The 22,018-nt window shown below is 43.6% G+C and overlaps 1 protein-coding gene and 1 long non-coding RNA gene across 2 annotated transcripts in view; one reads left to right on the plus strand and one right to left on the minus strand.

Annotated features, from left to right (window-relative positions):
- LONP2 (lon peptidase 2, peroxisomal) overlaps positions 1-22,018 on the minus strand; it is a 95,323-nt gene that overhangs the window by 32,734 nt on the left and 40,571 nt on the right. The window contains exons 8-11 of the mRNA XM_075576659.1: positions 14,948-15,089; positions 6,351-6,501; positions 5,460-5,586; positions 3,817-3,950 (exon numbers count right to left, since the gene is read on the minus strand). Of these exons, the coding sequence (XP_075432774.1) occupies positions 3,817-3,950; positions 5,460-5,586; positions 6,351-6,501; positions 14,948-15,089 (554 nt within the window). The remainder of the gene's footprint in view (positions 1-3,816; positions 3,951-5,459; positions 5,587-6,350; positions 6,502-14,947; positions 15,090-22,018) is intronic.
- On the plus strand, positions 8,900-19,040 carry LOC142469908 (uncharacterized). Its single transcript, XR_012789122.1, has 3 exons — positions 8,900-9,265; positions 10,718-10,836; positions 18,602-19,040. It is a non-coding gene; the product is annotated as an uncharacterized LOC142469908 (long non-coding RNA).

Consider the following 22,018-nt stretch of genomic DNA (forward strand, 5'->3'; position numbering starts at 1 on the left):
ACAGCATGGTTTTCCAAGCAAACAATTACTGAGTTTGTGACCACCCTCAATTTGAAGAATAGTTTTTTTTTTTTTTTAAATAAAAATATACATTACAAATTGTTCCTAACAGGTGCACGGTTGTTTGGGTGGCAAGACGTAATAAGTCACAGTTTTGCTGTGAGCTTGGAAAAAATTAGCAGTGGTCTGGAAATCTCACAATGCTTCCTTGTGCTAGTTATACACAGCCCGCTGTGTGAGCACGAGACGCAAAACACAAACAACCTTATTCTCTCAATGAGTTGCACAGGGGGGTATGCATACTAGATCTTTTATTTCAGTTTAGAATGCCAGTCAAATGCCATTTGAATTATGTTGCAGTGAAATGTTCACCCCACCTTTATCCTGCGCTAAATGCCCAATATTACAAACCGAGCACTGCATTTGACTGACCAGCGGAGTACAGACTGACTGTGAAAGGACTGCAAGAGAGCGGCTGATATAAGGAGAGACAGACGAGTCCAGTATTTTGGATTTGAATTATTTGCTCTGGCTTCCCAAGATGCGAAGGCCATTACACCCTCAGCACCATCCTGTAATTACACACCCCCTACTCTTCCTGAAAATGTGTCATGAACTAATGTTACCAAGGCCCAATATGGTCCCTTTACGTAATAATCCAGCATTTGAACTGGGTATGCATGGGGTTAATTGTGCTGCTTGGAGGAAAGCAGGATTCCACAGAGCTAGAGATATGTATTCAGGCGGATACTGCAAAATGCATCATCCTTACGTCCTCCCCGTTACTGTAATGTGAAATCTTATGTAGAAACTAGTCTCTAATCCCAACTAGTTCTGAGATCATGTTTCCGAAAGTAAATACATGAGTCAGTAGGAAGAAGAATTAGGTAGGTCCCTCAAACTTGGTGGATGAGAGAATGTTTGGGAGTTAGTATCTTTTCTAGAAGCTCAATCTGCCCAACTAACACAGAGAACGCATAGCAAGGGTGGTGCACCCAATTGTTTCAGATTAATGATGACTCTGGGGTAGATCTTCTAAACAAAGTGATCATAGATATTACTAGAAATGAGAGGAGGTTACAGACGCATTAATTGCAGCTAATTGGTAGCAAAAACGTGCCGCCATTCTACAGCAAGTTAAATACAAAATCGAGAAACTATACAGCCACCTTTCAGACAGCTGCTCCAAATATCAGCAGACCTGGGAGCCTTGGAGAAGACATATCAGTGACCCATTTTTTATTTTTTTACACTGACCTAACCCTAGCTTAACGAGCTCAGACTGACTCGCTGTTGGTACCTTAAGGACTATATATATTGAGCTCATTTGGAAATCTGACCTCATCAACTCCTGCTCTCCTGGAAATCTGATCTCAACTCCTGCTCTCCTGGAAATCTGATCTCAACTCCTGCTCTCCTGGAAATCTGATCTCAACTCCTGCTCTCCTGGAAATCTGACCTCATCAACTCCTGCTCTCCCTTTTCCCCTCCTCTCTTTTCCAGGCATTACAACTACATATTATAATTTATTGCTGCTGTACCTCCCCTTACCTTTCTGTACCCCATTTATATACTAAATAAACAGATAGACAAAGACAAAAAAAAAATGTGACTAATAGTCACCGCAAGTTATTTAAACATGGAACAATAAAAATGACTGGCTCTAGAATGCCTAGTATTGCTAACTGAATAAAAGTGAAAGACAGTAATGGAAGACGAGCCCAGCTTCTGGCGCGCACTCGCGGGAGAGAGGCGCCAGGCGTGGGAAAGAGGCAGGTCGGGCAGGAGGCCTGCAACAGCTGGGGCACCAGAGGCCTGAGACCATCCCCAAGATGTCTGTTTTGGGTGTGGGGGGTAGTAGTGTGTGTATTTGGGGGAGGGAGGGGGGTGTAGTGTTGTATGTATTTGGGGTGGTGGTCTTGTATGTATTTGAAGACGGGTACTGTTGTATGTATTTGGGGGATAGTGTTGTATGCATTTGAGGATTGGGGATAGTGTTGTATGTATTTTGTGTGGCAAATTGCATGGGTATTGGGGGGGATTGTGTGTGTGGGAGGGGGGGTTGTGTGTGTGTGGCCAGGAGGGAATGAGTGTGAGATCTGGGGATTGAGGGAGCGAGATTCAGTGAGAGGAGGGTAATTGAGTCATAATGGAGGGGGGGGGGAGAGTGAGAGAGAGAGGTGAGGGGGAGAGTGAGAGGAAGAGTGGGGGGTAAGAGTGAGGGATGGGGGGGAGAGAAATACATGTGGATGGGGGGGGGGGGGAAATAAGAGAGATGTGACAGACCTCCAACACGGGGGGGGGGGGAATAGGGGAAGCAGTGGAAACTCTAGGCCAGGGTCCCGGGAAATGTCGGCGGCGCTGTGTACGATGGCAGTGTCGCATTCCCAGTAAGTGACGCAAACATAGCGCAGTGCGTGGCGCTGCTGTTCCAGGCGAGCTTCGTCATTCCTAAATATTCTGGAGAATGTAACAGGCTCATAATGTTCGAATCAAGATAGTTACTTTTTTTTTTATATTGAAGACAAAATTATACCGCATGGCTGGCACAGTGTATAACTGAATTAGTTACATAGTAGATACGGTTGAGAAAAGTGTGAGTATATATATATATATAGAGATATATATATATATATATAAATAAGAGAGAGAGAGATACACGCACGCAAAGATATAGTTGTGTTTTTATAACTTCACCACACAGCAGTCTACATTATTTCAAGTGGATACTGAAGCATATTTTTCATGTAAGTCGAGTTCTCTTCACAGCTCATTGTTGAGCAATGTCAGGCCACATTATAAGAGAAATGCTCCTCCTTTCAGCCAAAGCGCTTTCCTCACTAGCTCTATTGCAGGCCTGAGGGGGTTACATTCATTACACTGCGATAGTTCAGATCAGGCCTTCAATGGGAGTCTTCATGCAACCGTGCCCGGATTGGCCCTTGTCGCAGTGTGATGAATAACCCCCTGGTCTCTACCTAATGAGCTGCTCAAAGCCGTCCCCTTTCTGTCCAATGAGTTTACACTGGTCTTCCGTGCTTGAAGCCTCTCTCACTCATTGCACTATTTCCAGAATGGCCTTCCCAGCAGTGCTCCCATTCCCCTCCATCTAAGTCTATTAAAAGCAGCGGTCCAAGCTGCCATTATTCCCCCCCCCCCCCTTTAATATGTGCATCAATACAATCCACACAATGATCGATCGGCGAAGATTCGGCTCGGGGTTCACTAAATGGCTGTCAGTGCAGCAGAAGAGGACCCAAGATGCAAACTTCTGTGGGGAAGAGCATGTGACCAGGAAGTCACTAGTTACAATTGATGCACTGCTACAGAGGGGTCAGGGATCAAAAAGGGGTGTGCCAGAGCCTGTTTCAGAAGAGGGAAGTGACTTTGTAAATGGTTGCTATAGAAACAAAAAAGGCTTGTTACATTAAAATACATTAAAAATGTCATTCAGAGTTTTTTTTTTAAATGCTACAAGTATTTTCTCATAGTACAGAACTGATTTATTAAAAAAAACACACGCAGGTTATTGCTAGTACAGTGGAAAAGTGGTTTTAAAAGGATGAATTTGCATATCATGATAAAATCAACAACTATACCGCCCCATCAACGCATTCACTTCTTCTCATTGGCATGTATTGAGATGTCTAATGTAATTACATATATCCCCAGTGTGCTTTATTTCTTCCCTGTGATATACTTGTATATCCAGTGACTTCTGTATATACAGTTCATTGCATTTTACATTATGCTCCCGCTAAGTACTCAGTACATGGTTGTTGCTATACCAAAACAAAGGGCCAATAAAGTACCGACCTTCTCCATCAGGCACTTCTGGGTGCTCGGACTTAGCCTCTCGATGTTGTCCTTCTGCCACTTTCACCGCAACTGCCCTGCACACGGCCGCATATTTCCGGTCCAACGACCGAACCCCCGCTTCCCTGGTATACCTGCAGAAAAATGGCAGTCATCCGCTGAGACCACGGGGCATAGGTTCGGAAGGCTGCGTGTAGACCTGAGATTCATACCGAGTCCACTGAAATCCTTACCGAACAGAGGACGCAGGCGCAGGAACCTGATGGCATCGGCGGGAGTATGAAACATTGCGGTATCAGCAGTAGCCAGACTGCGCCGGCACACACCACCAGCACCGGATTGCATGGTCAGACACGCTATTCCCTTGATGAAGGCTGCACATACCGTATAGGCGAAACGTCGGCACACCTTTTTTGGCTCAGTAAATTTACTTTTGAAAATCCGATGTGTCCCAATTCGCCTTCTTTGTGGATTCCCAAAATAGAGAGCAGCAGGTGTTCCCTTGCATTAGGACAGGGGTGCGCAACTCCAGTCCTCAAGGGCCACCAACAGGGCAGGTTTCCAGGATATCCCTGCTTCAGCACAGGTGGCCCATCACTGATTGAACCACCTATGCTGAAGCGGGGATATCCTAAAAACCTGACCTGTTGGTGGCCCTTGCAGACTGGAGATGTAGGAGCACCGGTATAAGTATCGCTGTTTTGATTTTTCTATTTGGTGTGTAACATATTCTGTATTTTAGTCACCCTACATGTAACAAACCATTATCTCACTGGGACTCTAATCCTTTTGATGTGAGTAACAATAGAACGTTTTCTACGCTCCAGGCTTCCCAGTGAAGTTAAACTTGCAGAAGGACTCAGATGCCAGGTTCAATTTGCATATTACATATAACGAACTGCATGTTACTCGACTTTATATGATTCTTCCTGCAGGCGCAGTATGTAAAATCCCTTTTTTCCAGCAAAGCTAGCCCACCCGATTAATCCAAGACGAACATTTAGCAGTATTTGAAGATCAGATGAGGAGTTAATGGGTGTCATTCATCAAAAACTCAAGATGAATACAGATTCTAAGCTCTATTAAATAAGATTAAATCTGGTTTCACACACATGAATAGAAGATCAGGTTCACGTTGCATTCCTCTCGGGTTCACATTTGCAGCAATCCCGCCTAATTTATTTATTCATTTATTTATTTTTACAGAATTTGAACTGGGGTATCCGTCTGGAACTAGACAGGGCTATTTTTCGCTCTTGGGACCTCCCAGTTCCCAAGATAATGACCAGTTTGGCTACTGGTGTTCCCTCATGGACATATAAGCGGCCACTCAATAAGAAGCCGCTCTCATTGGGCTGTGGGATCAGAAACATTTGGCCGCCATCTAGATTTTTCTAGAGGAAAACATCTGCAACTAAACCAGGTAAGTATTTTGGAAACTGGGAGGGATCATCCAATTTTCCAGCTGGGGAGTACCCCCCCGCCCCCACCTCCAGCAACCCCGTTTCCAACTCTGTAAACAAACGCCATCATTTAAAAAACAAAAGTGACGGCTGGGCGGGACTGCTCATTTCATACACAGTTGTCCCTGTTAGAAATGTATTATTTCATTCTTCACCCAATCCATATTCCTCATCACATACCTGGTGATAATTTCCAGCGTTGTTTCTTGTGGAATCTGAATCTGTTGCGGTGTCAAACCATGCTGAGCAAGTTGTTTGGAGAGGAGATGCCTGTGTGCAATTTCCATCTTCTCCTCCTGACTGTATCCTAGTAAAGATAGAGGTTTGTTTTCTGGGTGACCCCAGGGGTTCTTAATTCCAGTCCTCAAGACCCCCCCAACAGGTTAGGTTTTCAGGATATCCCTGTTTCAGCAGAGGTGGCGGAAGCAGGGATTGAGCCGCCTGTGCTGAAGCAGCGATATCTTCACACCTAACCTGTTCTGGAGTCTTGAAGGAGTTGAGAACCCCTGGGTTACCCATCACCTTTAAATAGTTCTTAGTTAAAGGCGCCATTAGTTCACTAATTACAAAATGGGTAAGCTTCAATGTACTCCGATCACTACCAGGACAAACCTGCAGCGGAAACACACTGCCGACCTGGTCAGACATCGCAAGCTATTCACCAACCATTAGAGTACATCTCAATTTACATTAATATGCTAGTTTGAAACATTCTCTCTAACATTGCTTAATGCTGAAACTATACCACACACACACACACACACACACACACACACACACACACACACACTTTTTATCTCTAATATATATTTTACCAAGTCTAGCATTGCACTGGGTAGTTTCAGAATAGCAGGACAACCGACTCCTAGATTAATAGAAATATGTTGGGGTTTTTTTGTGGCAGTTGTGGGGCCAGATTTACTAAATGGTACTAAGCCTTTGTACATATTAAGACCCATATTAGTGAATAGGCAGGGGTCTGGAAAGACTGAATTTTGAAAAAGGTTAACCCCCCCCCCCCCCCCACTTTTTGATTATAGTGAAAAGTATCATGTAGATATATGGTATTACCTGGGACCTCTATAACCTCCATTCTGTCCAGAAGTGCGGCTGGAATACTAGCTGTAGTATTAGCTGTAGCAATAAACAGAACCTGGGAGAGGTCAAAGGCGACGTTCAAGTAGTGATCAGTGAAGTTGTGGTTTTGCTCTGGGTCCAGCACCTTGACAACAATCAAAACCAGGGATACACCGTTAAAGATTAAATACAGACACGATTGCAGAATATAAGCACCTAAACCCTAGCACAGAGTAAAATCCTCTAGCACAATAAACTCACCTTCAATCTTATCACAATACTGGTCATTTAGTCTGCAGTTCTAGAACTACACAGCGAAAAATGAATTGTAATCACTTCATAGATACTTTTTTCCAGAGGTCTCTTATATATTAAGAATGTTTTCTTTCCGACACCTCCCGGATTTACCATCTAGGATTAGCCATCAGAATCTTGTCTGTAGGTTTACACTTACATGCTAACATTGGATCCCTGACTTCACCAGACATTTATAATTCACTGGACTGCACCATTGTACAGGGTTCACACTCAAGGGGGATGGGAAACAAAATGATTAATTAATCTAATGACAAAATATGCAAAATTATGCACTTGGATCACAAAAATCCAAAAGCAGACTGCAGAATAAATGGCGCCATAATGTCATCTACTACAGAGTAAAGGGACCAGGGAGTCATTATTCCAGCTGCCTTAAAAGTAGGCGATCAATGTAACAAGGCAACAGGAAAAGCCAGCAGGGCGTTAGGCTTTGTATAGGGAGGGGGTATTAGTGGCAGAGAGGGGTGATGCCAATTTATAGATCATTGGTGAGTAGTGTTAAAGAAGCAGTCCAAGCGGCAATTAAAAAAAAAATGTTTAATTATATGCAACCGTTTATTACTTTTATTGAAAACTAACTACCTAAGCTGTCGATGAATTAGTTCTTCTGTGATCAATCAGCAAAGATCCTGCTTCCAGGGTTCATTAAATGGCTGCCTTTCAGTTTCAATCAAACCTTCAGTCAGTGTAACCCAGCAGCTACAATGTATTCGGAAGGTCACATTATCTGTTGTTACAGTTTGCAGCTCAACCTGCTGGGAATATCGTCAACAAATTATCACAAACCGGAAAGTGTTGCAAAGATCTTGCACTGCTGGGGAGGTGTGCTAAAGCCAGCTATAGAAATCAAAGGATGCTCAGTATACAACTCATTAAAAATGGCATTAAGAGTTGAATAATAATTTTTTTTAGTAAGAATATTTAGTACTACAGAACGGATTTATTTAAAAACAAACCCACCCCCCCCCAAAAAACCACACACACGTAGAATATTGCATGGACTTTAAGTTCTCAAGACAATATTTCCAGAAGGACATCAATAAATTGGACATTGTGCAAAGAGGGGCTATTAAAATGGTACATGATCTATCAGAAAAGACTAAAATAAAACTCCCTGAAATGTACAGCTTACAGGATACATGGGAGAGGGCGGATATGCACGAAACGTTCACATACATAAAGGGTTTCAAAGTACAGCACCACAAAGTACCAGAGGGAAGCACATTTCAGGGAAAGAGGAGTGCTAGAACATTAGGTCGTGTTCTGGAAGCTGGAGGGTGGTGGCAGGATACGGGGAAATGTGAGTACTCCACAGAAAGGGTGGTGGATTCATGGAATCGCCTCCCAACAGAGGTAGTAGGGGCTAATATAGTGAGGAAACTCAAAGATGCTTGAGAGAGAGAGATGCGCCTATTCTAAATACAAAAGGAAGCCAAGGATCAATTAGGGTCTGAGGATTTACAGCGGATACAAGGATGAGCAGGCTAGGTGGGCCAAGGGGTTCTGATCTCCTGCCACATTCCAGGTTTCTATCCTGGAATAAAAGCATGGTATCTGCTGTTAACCTCCCTAAATAGTGCCGCTAGAACACTGCACTGCGGAATATATTACGAACGATTCACTTCATAATAAACCATTAACTCACATGCACACTTTTTCATTTCAAAAGCTCTTAAATACATCTGAAATGTTTAGAGACTGCATTTAAGGATGGGAAACTTTCGCTTTAATGGCAGAATATGTTTGCCCGCATGCCTGTAAACTTTAATTCTGCAAGGACATTACTGGCTAACTAATGCCCTATCCCAGGGGTACTCAACTCGTCCTCAAGGCCCCCCAACAGGGCAGGTTTTCAGGCTATCCCAACTTCAACACAGGTGGCTCAGTCTAAGACTGAGCCACTGATTGAGCCATCTGCGCTGAAGCAGTGACCGATTGAGCCACCTGTGCTGAAGCAGGGACTGATTGAGCCACCTGTGCTGAAGCTGACCTGTTTGGGGGGTCGAGGACTGGGGTTGAGAACCCCCTGCCCTATCTGATACAAGAAGACAGGAGACCCTTTCAAACCAATGATAACTATTGTGTGTCCAACACAGCAGAAGGGCGGGATTTCCACACGCTTGGCACTCTCCCAGCTGCTCAAGGGCTAGAACTGTGAATAACTGAAATCATTTGCTGAAACTATATACACATTATAATTTAATCAGGAATGCGTGTAGAGAATACGTAAACGAGGCTATACTGTGTACCAGTTGGACAGCTAATGGTATTAGTAATTAAGCCTAATGGGAATATTTTCTTTGGTAGATGATCATATTTCAATCATGTTACTGTAGACTTAAAGACTAAAACTACGGGAAACTATAAACACAGACCGTTTCCATGATCCTGCGAACTTGACATTGAGAGAGTGTCTTGAGATGCTCATGCTGCCATCTTACCCCAGAGAAGCAAACACGTGATAAGTTGTATACGACTGCCCATTAGGTAAAAGCATTTAAAGGGAACAGGAAGTGGATTCCACAGCCGCCTGTAGCAGTTTGACGTTTTTCAAGAGAGGATGATCTGAAATTAGCTGATCTTATTCAAAGGTAAGATCTACTCTGCCCTGAAAATACAACTACGTATGCTGCCCTAATGGATCCCCGTCCCCCTCTTCCCAGATTCATTCTGTAATGTAATCCACTGTAAAAATCAACGGGAGAGCAAGAGGGACAACAGCTGTGATTTTGGGAAGGATACCGCAATATTTCCTCAGGGGTACAAGACACTTCAGGCACTTTGAATCAATTGGTCATGCTCAGCATGCCTTTTATACTTGGTGGGTATCATCATCATTTTTAGGGACGGGATTAAAACATTAAGTACTGAATGTGAGGGAATATTATGTCCCATAGAATCACCATTGCTTTTTCTAAGCACAGCAAGAATCAGTTCCATTCTTTAGATAGATAAGTAGGTTAGAGGAGCACTATGGATTGAGGAGGTGTGTGTGTTACTAGTTATGACATTGGGTTGTGAAAGGAGGATCTACATGTGCACTTTAGAAGGTGCAGATGTTCGATTGTACAAGAATTGTTCAACAAAGTACAGTTCTGCCTTAACTCAGACCTCCAACTAACTGTGATATATTTAGTAAACCCAGTTACTTTATTACACATTTCACAGCCTTCCAAAATAAATAAGTAAACACGTGTGCCGATGTGTGAAGTCTTTTTATAGAGATATGAACATTGTAGCAGCCCCGGCAGAAAAACTTTTCATACACGCTTTAGTGCTGCAAACATCTCCCATGCCTTTCACAGCACGAAGTTAAATGCCTGTCCGACAATGAATGGAGTTAACAAACACTTCCAAACCAAATACATAAAATATACTGTATGCCATAAAGCAGAACATGTATGTCCACAGAGACTTCAATTTAGGAGGATTAAGTGAAAGTATCTTTCTGGCACAAAGTGAATACTTTGCACTCACCAGCTTCCAGCTAACTGCTCAACGAAACACAACAAGCTCACTGTGTAATATTGTATAACTACCAAGTCTAGGAAAGCCTTATGAAAATGTAATTGCCGGTCTTTCCACTTGCCCTGCTTCGCTGCGTATAAACGCGCTCTCTGTTGGGCACTCGGGTCCAACACTCCCTTCTCAAAGTATTAACAAAGGTTATCTAAAATTAGAACAAATATCCCCCTGTTGTTCAATAGCAATTGGTAACAGGAAGGTATTTTGTTTTCGTTAATGACTTCTAGGACAGGAAACACTGTCGTGGTCTGATTTACACATCCTACAATTGGCTAATATTTAATAATAGACACAACATTTGCCCAACAAAATGGGAAACATGGATAAGTAGAGGTTTTTGTTCTTGATTTCTATTTCAAGAACGGTTGGCCAAATGTTCTGTTGTCTTAATATCTTTTGTATTTAATTGCAGTTGAACCAATGAATAACCCAGTTTTATTTTTGGATCTTGACAATTGTTCATCTGCTTATTTACTGGAGCGGTTCTCATTGTTTTAATTGAAAACGGTCTACTATAGGTAACAAAATATGTGTATGCACTCGCATAAAACAAACGCTATTATGGAAACAGTCCTCCAACTCCAAAGGAACTCCTAATGAACACTGAATAAAGAATTTGCAATGATCGATTCATTGGGTAAGAGTTAAACTATGTCTACTAACAAGTTTTATCTTACCATATCAACATCTAAACCATCTAAAATGACATGTCTTTTTTTATTAACATGAAATACCTGGCTCAGGGGTTCTCAATTCCAGTCCTCAAGACCCCCCAACAGGTCAGGTTTTCAGGATATCCCTGCCACAGCACGTGTGGCTGAATCAGTGGCTCAGTTGAGCCACCTGTGCTGAAGCAGGTGTATCCTGAAAACCTGGCCTGTTTGGGAGGGGGGGGGGGGGGGGGGTGTGGGGTAGGATGTCTTGAGAACTGGAGTTGAGAACCCCTGAACTAGCTTAAAAGATCTTGAAGATGCCACTGCCATTTGCGGTTCATTTTGGTTCCAGGTGGAACTGCATCTTTACAGGACAAACTTTTTACAGTACGGAAAAAGGAGCTTGCAGTGAACAAGACAGAACAGTAAATATATGAGGATCTACAACATTTAATTGAACCCTAGTTATCTAATTCCAATGTTGTTAATCAGCATGCAGGACAGGCAGCTGCACTCCCACCGAAAGACGTTTTATTTTGACAAACCTCAGATTGTCAGGTTCATTTTCCAAAGAAAACACAGTAATCTGCTTTAAGTTGTACACCAAACCAACATATCACATTTGTGAAAGCTTCCTTTTTTTTCTGTTAGACCTAACACTATGGCCTATGCTTTGTCATGGGAGTCATATTCTGCACCATTTGTTAGCAGCTGTGTAAACAGCTGGAGTTTGAGGTAAGAACATAATAAGTACCTCTTTCAATACTGAGCATGTCCACAGGAAGGTATATAGAGACATGTTCAGCATGTCGGGTAGGCAGTATACAAATAGTCTCGAGAGTGCATCCATACAACCACGTACCCTTTTATGCCTTAAAAAGTCTTTTCATTAAAAGTGTTATTGGCACGGTAGTCCTATTTCTGTTTGGTTTCTGTGCTTCTTATGCCAATCTTTGATGCTCACTTTAGTCCAACCCTGAGCAATAAAACCAAGGTTAAGCAGAATTGAACCAACAATTTCAGAGAGTACTAAATACCTACTTTTGAGCTGACCATCACCAATTGCTGCTTTAAACATCCTGAGGGGAGAGGGCCCTTTCTGAAAACCCCTTCATAGGGTTTATTTGAGGGTAGCGGACCTCAACCAGAGGAGCAAAAAAGAGGTATCATTGTCTCCTGCGTCTCCACAAAGGCATCGCCTACCGGGGTCAGATTCAAAATGGGACGTTTGGTCGCGGCTGTCTCGGTGCGAGCAATTCTCCGCCGCCGTTCAGCCGCAGGGGGACCCTCCTCGGCTGGACACTCAGCCGCCCACTTCTCTAATAAGGTAATTACTTTAAGGGTTAATTTAGCGGTTAGGGTAGGGGATTAGGGTAAGGGGTTAAGGTTTTTAGGGTAGGAGGTAACAGGGGTTAAGAATAGGGTTTTTGTTTTAGGGTAAAGCTAGGGATTTACCTTGAAAGAGAAGCGGCCGGCGGTGAAAGTTCCTGGCGGCGAGGCGAGTAGCGGCTAAATGCCGGCGGAGATTTGGTTGCACCTTTGGGGCAAGCAGATATACACTGGGGCGGTTGATTTTCAATGCACATGCATGTAACATTAACATTATAGGCAAAATGTCATATTCAAAGTATCATGGTCATATACAATATATAGATCTCTGATTAGATTACGGGATCTTTGTACCCAATGCAAAAATTTATCGATAGAACTATCTTAGGGCCCACGATTACGAGTGCGCCCAGGGCCCTGCCTAGCTGTATCCTTTACATTCTTATGACACATTTATTCTTGCATGCGAGCAAAGAAGGGTGGGGAGCAAAATTGGTCCTTTCTTCCATGTAGTAACAAAGGAGGGAGCAGGGGGTATGATACCTTTTAATGGACCAATAAGTAGTTGATATGTTACAAGCTTTCCAACCTCTCAGGATTCTTCCAGTACATGAGCGTAATATTAATCTCTGCTGGCTAATCCATGCTATACAGGAGTTAAAATAGCAGTACCATTTAGTAATCTGCCTATAAAAAAAAGCCCTTGCTCAACCATCCAGATCTCCTATACCATTGTGAAATCCCACAATCGTTTTCTATTTAGGAGAAATAGTGTTAAAAGGATTTTTTTCCCCCACAGCACCTCATCATTTTTCTTTTGTTTAACAACAGGGTTTAAACTCCACCGTTAAGCCTTGGCATATCTAACCATTCTTTTTCTCACGCAGGAGTCTTTGATGAAAACAATGTGTACTTTGGCATTTGTTTTTGTGCAATTCTGAGCTTTTTGGCGCTCCATCTCAAAAGCAGTAAAATAATACCTTACATTACGAAGCAGGTGTTAAAATGTAGCAGGTTAATCTTTTAGTTAGATCAACGTGAGAGTTCTACATAAATGTATTTGTACACAAGCTTTCAACACCTTTATTAGAGTATCTTACCCTATTTAACCAGGGGGCATACATTAAGATAATGACCTTGTTTTCATTACAAAGACTATGTACTAACATACAATGCAGCATCGGCAGATAAAAACATGGTATATAGGACACCGCCGAGCCCGAAACGTTCTGTAGTTGATACTGTAGGTCTTGTGGCAGTTTTAGGTAAACGATAGCAGAAGCAAAGGCAACAGCCAGGAGATGCTAGCTGCTTTGCTAAACCCTAGACCAGACCTCAAACCCCCCTCCCACCACCACCCCCCAAACAGGTCAGGTTTTCAGAATATCCCAGCTTCAGCACAGGTGGCTCAATCAGGCTCAAAGAGAAGAGCACTCACTGTACTGAAGGGGAACAGTAACTGCCACGAGTGCACATCCAGTCAAGACCACGTGCCAGCAGGAGTTTGTATATCACCTTTGCCCAAGGCTGGACCCAGATGTTGATCCTCCTCTTCAATAAACAATATTTCGTTTGCAGAAGACCACTGGAGTGCCGACATTTTGGGGATTATTGCTACACCTTACTTCAGCCCAGATATTGTGATATAACCACATATCCCAAACAAATGGGTATTTAGAATGGTAGTGTGCAGTTTATGGAGAGAAGTCTGGTGGAGCGATTTTCCCTCACCATTCCACCATCGTTAAATATTGCCATAAGCATCTATAGGACAATATGTTGTCAGAAGAGCGAGACCATATATTTTTCTGTATAATAGTCTCAGTTCGGCATAGGATTTTGATACCATCGTAATGCTTGTCCATCACAGGAAATGACAATCTGCAATGAATCTACTACAAGAACTACACCAATTGCTCAAGCTGCCCACCATGCGTTTAGAGTCGCCTATCCCAACTGGGGGCCAGAAGTTTTGCGAGGGAGGCACAGAGCGATAGGAGGGATATACACACCAGAGACACCAAATGTGTAAAAGAATTAGGAGGGCATAGAGTGACGAATAGACAGAGATAGAGGGAGATGATTGAGTGAAAGATAGAAACGACAGTCTACCTACGTAGAAACCTCTTTGTATTACACAGGATTTTGGGAGGACCCAAATGGTCATTTTCTTTTAAGCACTAAATACAAAAAGTGGGTCCCAAAGGGAAACCAAAAGGCTTTGGGGGGGGAGGGGGGGCCTAGTCTAATAAGACTGGGAACCCTTAATTCCGAGCTATATTTATATTATGATACAGACTTGTTCCCCAATCATTGCTATTTTGTGGTTTGGCTTTCTGTGGTTTCTATCACAATCCTTGGAAGCCATGCAATGGTTTATTTTTAATCTGGGTATCTATGTAATGGCAATAGCGCAAAAATACTCCCTTTAAGGTTCAAGAGAGTGGGACTGGCAGTTTCTCAGTGCGCCTCTCTGTAGAATAATTCTATTTTGAAATCTCGCAGCACGAAACGCTTCTTGTAAAAATAATAGAAAAGAAAATCCATCCAACGAGGGAAATGAATAGTTCAAGTGATGCGAGATTTACAGGCACGGATTGCATGTGTCACTCGCACTTTCTTACCCCACAACTGAAAACATGATCGCGTCTCTTCTCGAACACCTGAGAAAACATGCTCAAGGAAATAACTGCCGCCATCCCAGAATCCCTTGCCACGTCCAGTTGACTTAATTTGTACAACACACACATCGCGGTGCCGTCTTACCTCCAGCAAAGCAGCCGCTGGATCGCCTTGCAGGCTCTTTCCCAGTTTGTCAACTTCGTCCAAAAGGAAAACTGGATTATTAACCCCGACTGTCTTTAAGCCATTGATTATACGGCCAGGCATGCTGCCAACATAGGTCCGCCTAGAAGACAGAAGAGACATGGGCCCATGTTTACTAAGCAGTGCTATGCCAGTAGAGAATTGCTGGTTTCGGAAGACTCCTTATGGGCCATTTGCCAGAATGAACCTTGTGATGGGTTTCTGGCCCATAAATAGTATTAAGGGCAATGATATGGTCATTGCTTTTCAAAGTCCCAGGATCAGTTCTGTATAGTCTTTGACAAGTCACTTGTATCTTGGGTACCAATAATTAAATTGTAAGCTCCATGGGGCAGATATGTACTGTCTGACCAATGCAATGCACAGTTTTCTGTACAATGTAGTGCTGTAATAAACTGTAGGCCAATAGGAAGTCATCAGCTGCCCATTTAATCCCCCAGCGAAACCAGGAAGTAATACCGGTAACTTCACTGGTAAGTACTTATACCCCAGAGCTGAAAATAGCGTGGTTGAGCTCCAGGGGGCTCCACCAATGTCACATCTTATAAAAAAAGGGGTGTTGGTAAGAGGGGGACTTCTGCATTAAAAACTTTCTTTCAGACACAACCACAATTCTTTTTATTTAAAGCCACGTAGTATAGCCAATGCATAAAGGGGGTTATCTGGCCATGTTTGCAGGTACAGAGGATGCAGCTAACATACCGTCTTATATGATGAACAAAGAAACATTTTTTATTGTCTCAAATTTATATGGTGCCAGAATAATCCACAGTGTGGGGTACAAGACAATGATACAGCATATTATTAAGGGTATTTATATAAAAGGTAGGAAGATCTAATGGAACTTTTAATGCTAGTCAACTGCTGGTACTGTATTAAATTCACCTTTCAGGTAAAGGTTTGTATTTATTCTGTGTTGCAGTGACACTACATGATCAGGCGCACAACGCACAGTGAAGTATAGTAAAAAATGATAAATGTACTAAAAAGTGAAAGGTTCTGCGTACATCAATGTTGAATAAAACAGGCAATTGGTTAGTGGGGTTACCACACAGTAGAAACAGCCGGAGTGTCAGCTCTTCAACGAAGGCGGTTCAAGCAACAGTAACGAAGCCGACATCAGCAGGGACAGGAACCTCCGCGGAGTCCTCGATCTCACTCTGCTCATCTCAGGGTAACCAGGGACATCCTACAAGCCACATCATCTGGTTACCCTGAGATGAGCAGAGTGAGATCGAGGACTCCGTGGAGGTTCCTGTCCCTGCTGATGTCGGCTTCGTTACTGTTGCTTGAACCGCCTTCGTTGAAGAGCTGACACTCCGGCTGTTTCTACTGTGTGGTAACCCCACTAACCAATTGCCTGTTTTATTCAACATTGAGGTACGCAGAACCTTTCACTTTTTAGTAAATTTATCATTTTTTACTATACTTCACTGTGCGTTGTGCGCCTTTTCTCTACCAGCAGGGGTGTCGAGCTACCCCCCCCCCCCCCCCCCCAAGAAGGCTGCAGACACAATATAGTGATTTTCTTCACCAAAGGTTTAATTACTCCTTACATGTGCTATTTTGTCCAATATCACTTTACACTGTGTTTATTATATAACACTTTATGTGGGAATATGTTTTAGCTGCGCACTGATCACTTTTTCTGTATTTGACACTACATGATCGCCTACACATAAAACAGATAATTTCCGACATGTATGCAGAATTATACTTTACTTAATGAATACAGATTACAGGTAAATATAATCAGCACTTATTAGAAATGGGTTGAGGACTTTGTATGTATGTATATCTTTATTAATAGAGTGGACAGTGTACAAAATCAGACAATGGGAAAGGAAATCCCTGCCCCGGAGAGCTTACAATCTAATTGAAAGCTTGCAAATCGAAGTGTTGTGACCTTGTTCAGAAGAGCATTTAATAGAAACTATCGAGCCACTTTGCTTCCTCTGTGCATGAATCATAATCATGAGAATATTTACTGACAGCTGTGTGTAGACTTGTGATATTGTTTGGGATGTCAACAGTTATGAGTAAAAATATTTAGGCAACCTCATGATCATTACTCACATGGTCCAGGGAGGTATCTCATGATGATTTGTGATGGATGCAAATCAAGTAGATGACAGAAGTCACATGAAAAAATAATCCAGCAGAAATTATGTTTTGTTTCAAAATACAGCTCCGATTAAGAGGCCCTATTTTGTTTCTTTTTTAAACTTTGCCTTTATGTTGACTGTGGGGTTGTATATACACGAGTGTTTCCAAAGGATAGCAAAAGTCCAAGGCAGCGACCAAAAGTAAGATGGGAGGATGAGATGAGACAATGTTGGAGCAGCGTTGAGAAGAGAGGCTGCAACCGCAGTACCTGGGGAATCATTTGGGAAACTTCATCCAGCAGTGGGGATACAAGGGCTGAAGATGATGTGGCGTGTGTGTGTGTGTGTGTGTGTGTGTGTGTGTGTGTGTGTGTGTGTGTCGCTTCTCGGCCTTTTGGCTTAGATCAGAATTCATTGCTCGGCTTTGTGGCTAAGACCAAGTGCAGTACCGTTCCTATCTGGGGCTTAAGTAGGATGGTCAATTGCACGCACTTGGTCCTAAGGCTAGTCGAGGGGTGGGATAAGCCCCAGGTCCACATCTCTCCGGGACCTTTTGGCGAAGGAGGGATGGTATTCTTCTAACCAGCCCATTAGGGCTGTGGTGCTCCGGCACAACCCACGGGCTAGTCACCATCCCTCGAAAGAGGGAAAACCACCAGACGTGAACTCCCTTGCGGGCCGGTTGGCCAGAGGGAGGATGAGACGGATATCCTGAATCCTAACGGAGGAAGGCATCAATGTCCCCGAGGACCTAGGCCTTCGGGCTGAAATCCCTGGAGAAACGAACCGAGGACCGGTCCGACTTCGGAAGCACGGTTCAAGGGCTTGCACCCTTGCCACTGAAGTGGCTTGGGTTCTGAAAAAGAAGGGAGTGCCCCCCCTCCCCCTACTCAAAAAAAAAAAAAAAGTGTGTGTGTGTGGAGCCCTACTTACTAGATGTAGGTAGGATATGCGCAGTGGATATTTTAAGAGAATACCCTCTTTCATCTGTGGCAAATCAGCCCGATAGTCCCCGTGGTGTGTCGCGTCTCAGACCAGCTGATGGCGGCGAGATGTTGTCCACGAGGACGGCGCTGGAAAATGCCTGAATCTGCACACATCTCTCCTGCTGCCTCCTGTCGTCTCTACAGGCTCCCCTCTCGGCTCCCGCGAGAAGGGTTGGAGCTGGTTCCGGTATCAGGAAATTCAGCGCATATCCTACCTACATCTAGTAAGTAGGGCTCCGATTTTTTGCAGCGGACCACCATTGGATCTTCATATTGCCAAGACGTCACAGCACTAGGCCGCGCTGTGATTGGTTCACAGCGTCACGTGGTGTGGCGACAGCGCGAAAATACAATTCTCTTGTACTTTCACTGGTCTGCTGCGCCACCGCTCACGGCCGTGCGCGTCTTTAGTATAGAAACGTCTGGCTAACCCAGCCAATTATAATTGGCGCGCGCATGCGCTATATTACACGCCTTATGCTATTTTGTCTCTCTCATTTCAGGTACTGGGAGTCCATCTGTACTGAAATCCGTTTGGAGTAACCAGGACATTGGTTTTGAACCAACATCCAGCGGTTGTATATTACATATGTATAGCATTAGCTATACTGTACCGGGACTTTAATATCAGGCGCCGAATATATTTTCTTTGTTTTGAACTGTATATCTCAGGGCAAACCCGGCCAGTGTACACATACACACACATACACACACATATCTGTACATTCACATATATCTATATATGATACCAAAGGAGAACATCTTTTAGGCATTTAAAGTCAGTGTGTTCCGGCCAAAACAACCTTTTGTAAACAATTTAGCATGGCAAAGGGCTCCTTCAAACCTATGTTTAATCTAATTATGGTTAAAGCAAACATGTGGTTTATTTTATTTCTATGGAAATTAATGAGAAATTGCATTTCTTAGGGGCCTCTGATTGGGGGGGGGAGCGTTTCTCAATCAACTGTTGCCTCCACCCTTATCCAACTCTGCCCTTATTTAGACACATAGATAACGGGAGGGGGGGAGAGAGAGAGTGGTTGTGTAAACCTGTGCAATCTCCTGGTGAACACACAGTGACATCACACAAAAAAGTGCAGAGAAAAACACAAAGCGCTCCCAGTCAGTCAGCTCGTCATGTTTACAAACCAACTTTAAAAATGATATAAAATATTTGGGCATCAGATATTGGTAAAAAAAACAAAAAAAAACACCAATTATTCAGCTGTAACCTTTTAAACATGCCCTTAGTCTCTGCTACTGTAGGAACAAAGGGTACTGTCCTTTTAGCGGTCTCTCCTTCAGATAAATATATCTCAGAGGTCCATTGCCTTATACTTGTTATAGTTAAAAGGATATCGAAGTAACATTAACTCTTTGGGTTCCCCCAAAGACGTAGCCACTATGGCCAGGGGAGGGGGGTGGGGGGGGGGGGGGTCTGGCACTCAAAGAGTTAACTTTTTAGAGTGCCCTTATGACAGGCTTGGCCAACTAGAGTCCGCAAGGGCCACCATCAGGTCAGGTTTTAAGGATATCGCTACTTCTGCACAGGTGGCTCAATCATTCACTGGACCACTGATTTGAGTCACTTGTGCTGAAGCAGGGTTATACAGGCATACCCCGCATTAACGTACGCAATGGGACCAGAGCATGTACTGTATGTAAAGCGAAAATGTACTTAAAGTGAAGCACTCCCTTTTCCCCACTTATTGATGCATGTACTGTACTGCAGTCGTCATATACGTGCATAACTGATGGAAATAACGCATGTGTAACAGGCTCTATAGTCTCCCCCGCTTGCGCACAGCTTCGGTACAGGTAGGGAGCCGGTATTGCTGTTCAGGACGTGCTGACAGGCGCATGCGTGAGCTGCCGTTTTCCTATTGGGTGATATGTCCTTACTCGCGAATGTACTTTAAGTGAGTGTCCTTAAACCGGGGTATGCCTGTACTGACAACTTGACCTGTTGGGTGCTCATGAGGACTGGAGTTGGCCGCCCCTGCCTTATGCCATGCCTGGTGCATCACAAGCCCTTGCCCGTTTCCTAGACGGTGATTGAGCCGACTGCTCCAACAGGGCCTCGTCCTCTTCCTGTCATATAGGGCCGGGTTGTGGTCCCCCAGCACTGTAACTGTCACGCATGCGCTTGTCAAGGTGAATGCTCCAGGCTGTTACATCACAACTTCTACTCCTCTTACCCCTCCCTGCTAGGGAGCTAGAATAACATCCATTCGATTAGTAGGCATGACACGGAAAAGGTTAAGACTACAAACCATGGCCCAGATCGAGCCAGTCCCGGTTATTTTATGCTCTTTCCTCAATGATAAACAGGACTGCAACTCCCAGAATGCTTTGAGAAACAAGTAGAACAAACGAGTATGTACCCCCTCCCCCCCCCCCAAAAAGAGTCTGGACCCATTTTGCAGCGCTATGCAATCTGCAATACAAAGGTTAAAGAAAGAACATTCATAGCAAAAAGGAGAGCAGGGGGTTGTCGGAATGAACAGATGTTTTGTTTGCTGCTGCTTTATGCTGGCAGTGTAAAACACAGATTGCTATTCATGGTGGAATAACGCTATCTTCAGATAACTTAATACTTAGCCATGTGATAAGTAACTATCTGCTCCCGTCTCTAGTTATTTCCTGTAGCTTATGTCTAAAATTGCTACAATGCCAATGTCACAAATATGCAGAACAGTTGTTTCTGTGTCTGAACTCCGTTGTGGATGCCCGTGGCAGAATAGGGGTTAATTCCAAGCAGCAAAAATGTAAGGAACTGCAGCAAATTTAGTTTTTTTATTCCCTCCCTCTGTAGTCCCTCATTTAGTTTAAACTATAAACACAAAACAGAGCTTGCACAATTTGCCATTTGAAGGTAAAAAAAAAAAAAAATCTTATTTACAGTATGTGCGACTGTCCTGTGTCTGCTTACCGCTTTGTTGCACAGTATACTAGTATATACCTCCATGTGTATGGATATTCCAGACAAAAGGTGACACATTGTGTGCTCATTTGCATGTCATTTCCCACAATCCCTTGCTGCAGTGGGAGCACTGTATGCTAGGTGATAATGGTTGAAAGGCAGGGGTGCAGACCTGCTTAAGGCCGCGCTTATAGTGCCGGCGATGCGACGTCGCCCGAAAACAAATACATTGCCGCCACGTGCGCTTATAGTGCACGCGACGGCGACAAGCGACGGAGCGAAAACCTGAAGCCAGCAAAATTTGATTTTTCAAGGGCCGTCGCGTCACGTTACGGCCCTTGAACAAATCAAATTGTCGGAACCCCGCGACCCAGCGAAACATAACTTTCGCCGGTGGCGATGTCACCCGCTGTGCCGCCGTTGCCAACGACGGCACTATAGGCACGGCCTTAGACATGTGAATTATATATATATATATATCTATATTACACAGACACACACACAGTATATATATATACAGTGTTCGACAAACCTATACATTTGCTCGCCCCGGGCGAGTGGATTTAACCCCCGGGCGAGTAAATATTGGCCCAAGCAGCACACGTTTGGTACTAGATGGCGAGTAGATTTTTTTGTGTGGCGAGTAGATTTTTTGGTGATTTGTCAACCACTGTATATATATATATATATATATATATATATATATATATATATATATACACACACACACACACACACACACACACACACACACACACACACACACACACACACACACACACAGTGACCAGGGGAATTCTGATAACAAACAGACAGCACACCGCAGATATGATCCAAAAAATGTGTATTGTGAACAAGGTCCTTGTAGAGGGACCTTCCTCAGGGTGGTGCCCTGAGAAAGGTCCCTCTACGAGGACCGAAACGTTGGCTGCCTTGTGTTCACAATACACATTTTTTGGATCATATCTGCGTTGTGCTGTTTCCTACCAGGATTCCC

This window comes from Ascaphus truei, chromosome 19 (genome assembly GCF_040206685.1).
Source record: "Ascaphus truei isolate aAscTru1 chromosome 19, aAscTru1.hap1, whole genome shotgun sequence".
Lineage (NCBI taxonomy): Eukaryota > Metazoa > Chordata > Amphibia > Anura > Ascaphidae > Ascaphus > Ascaphus truei.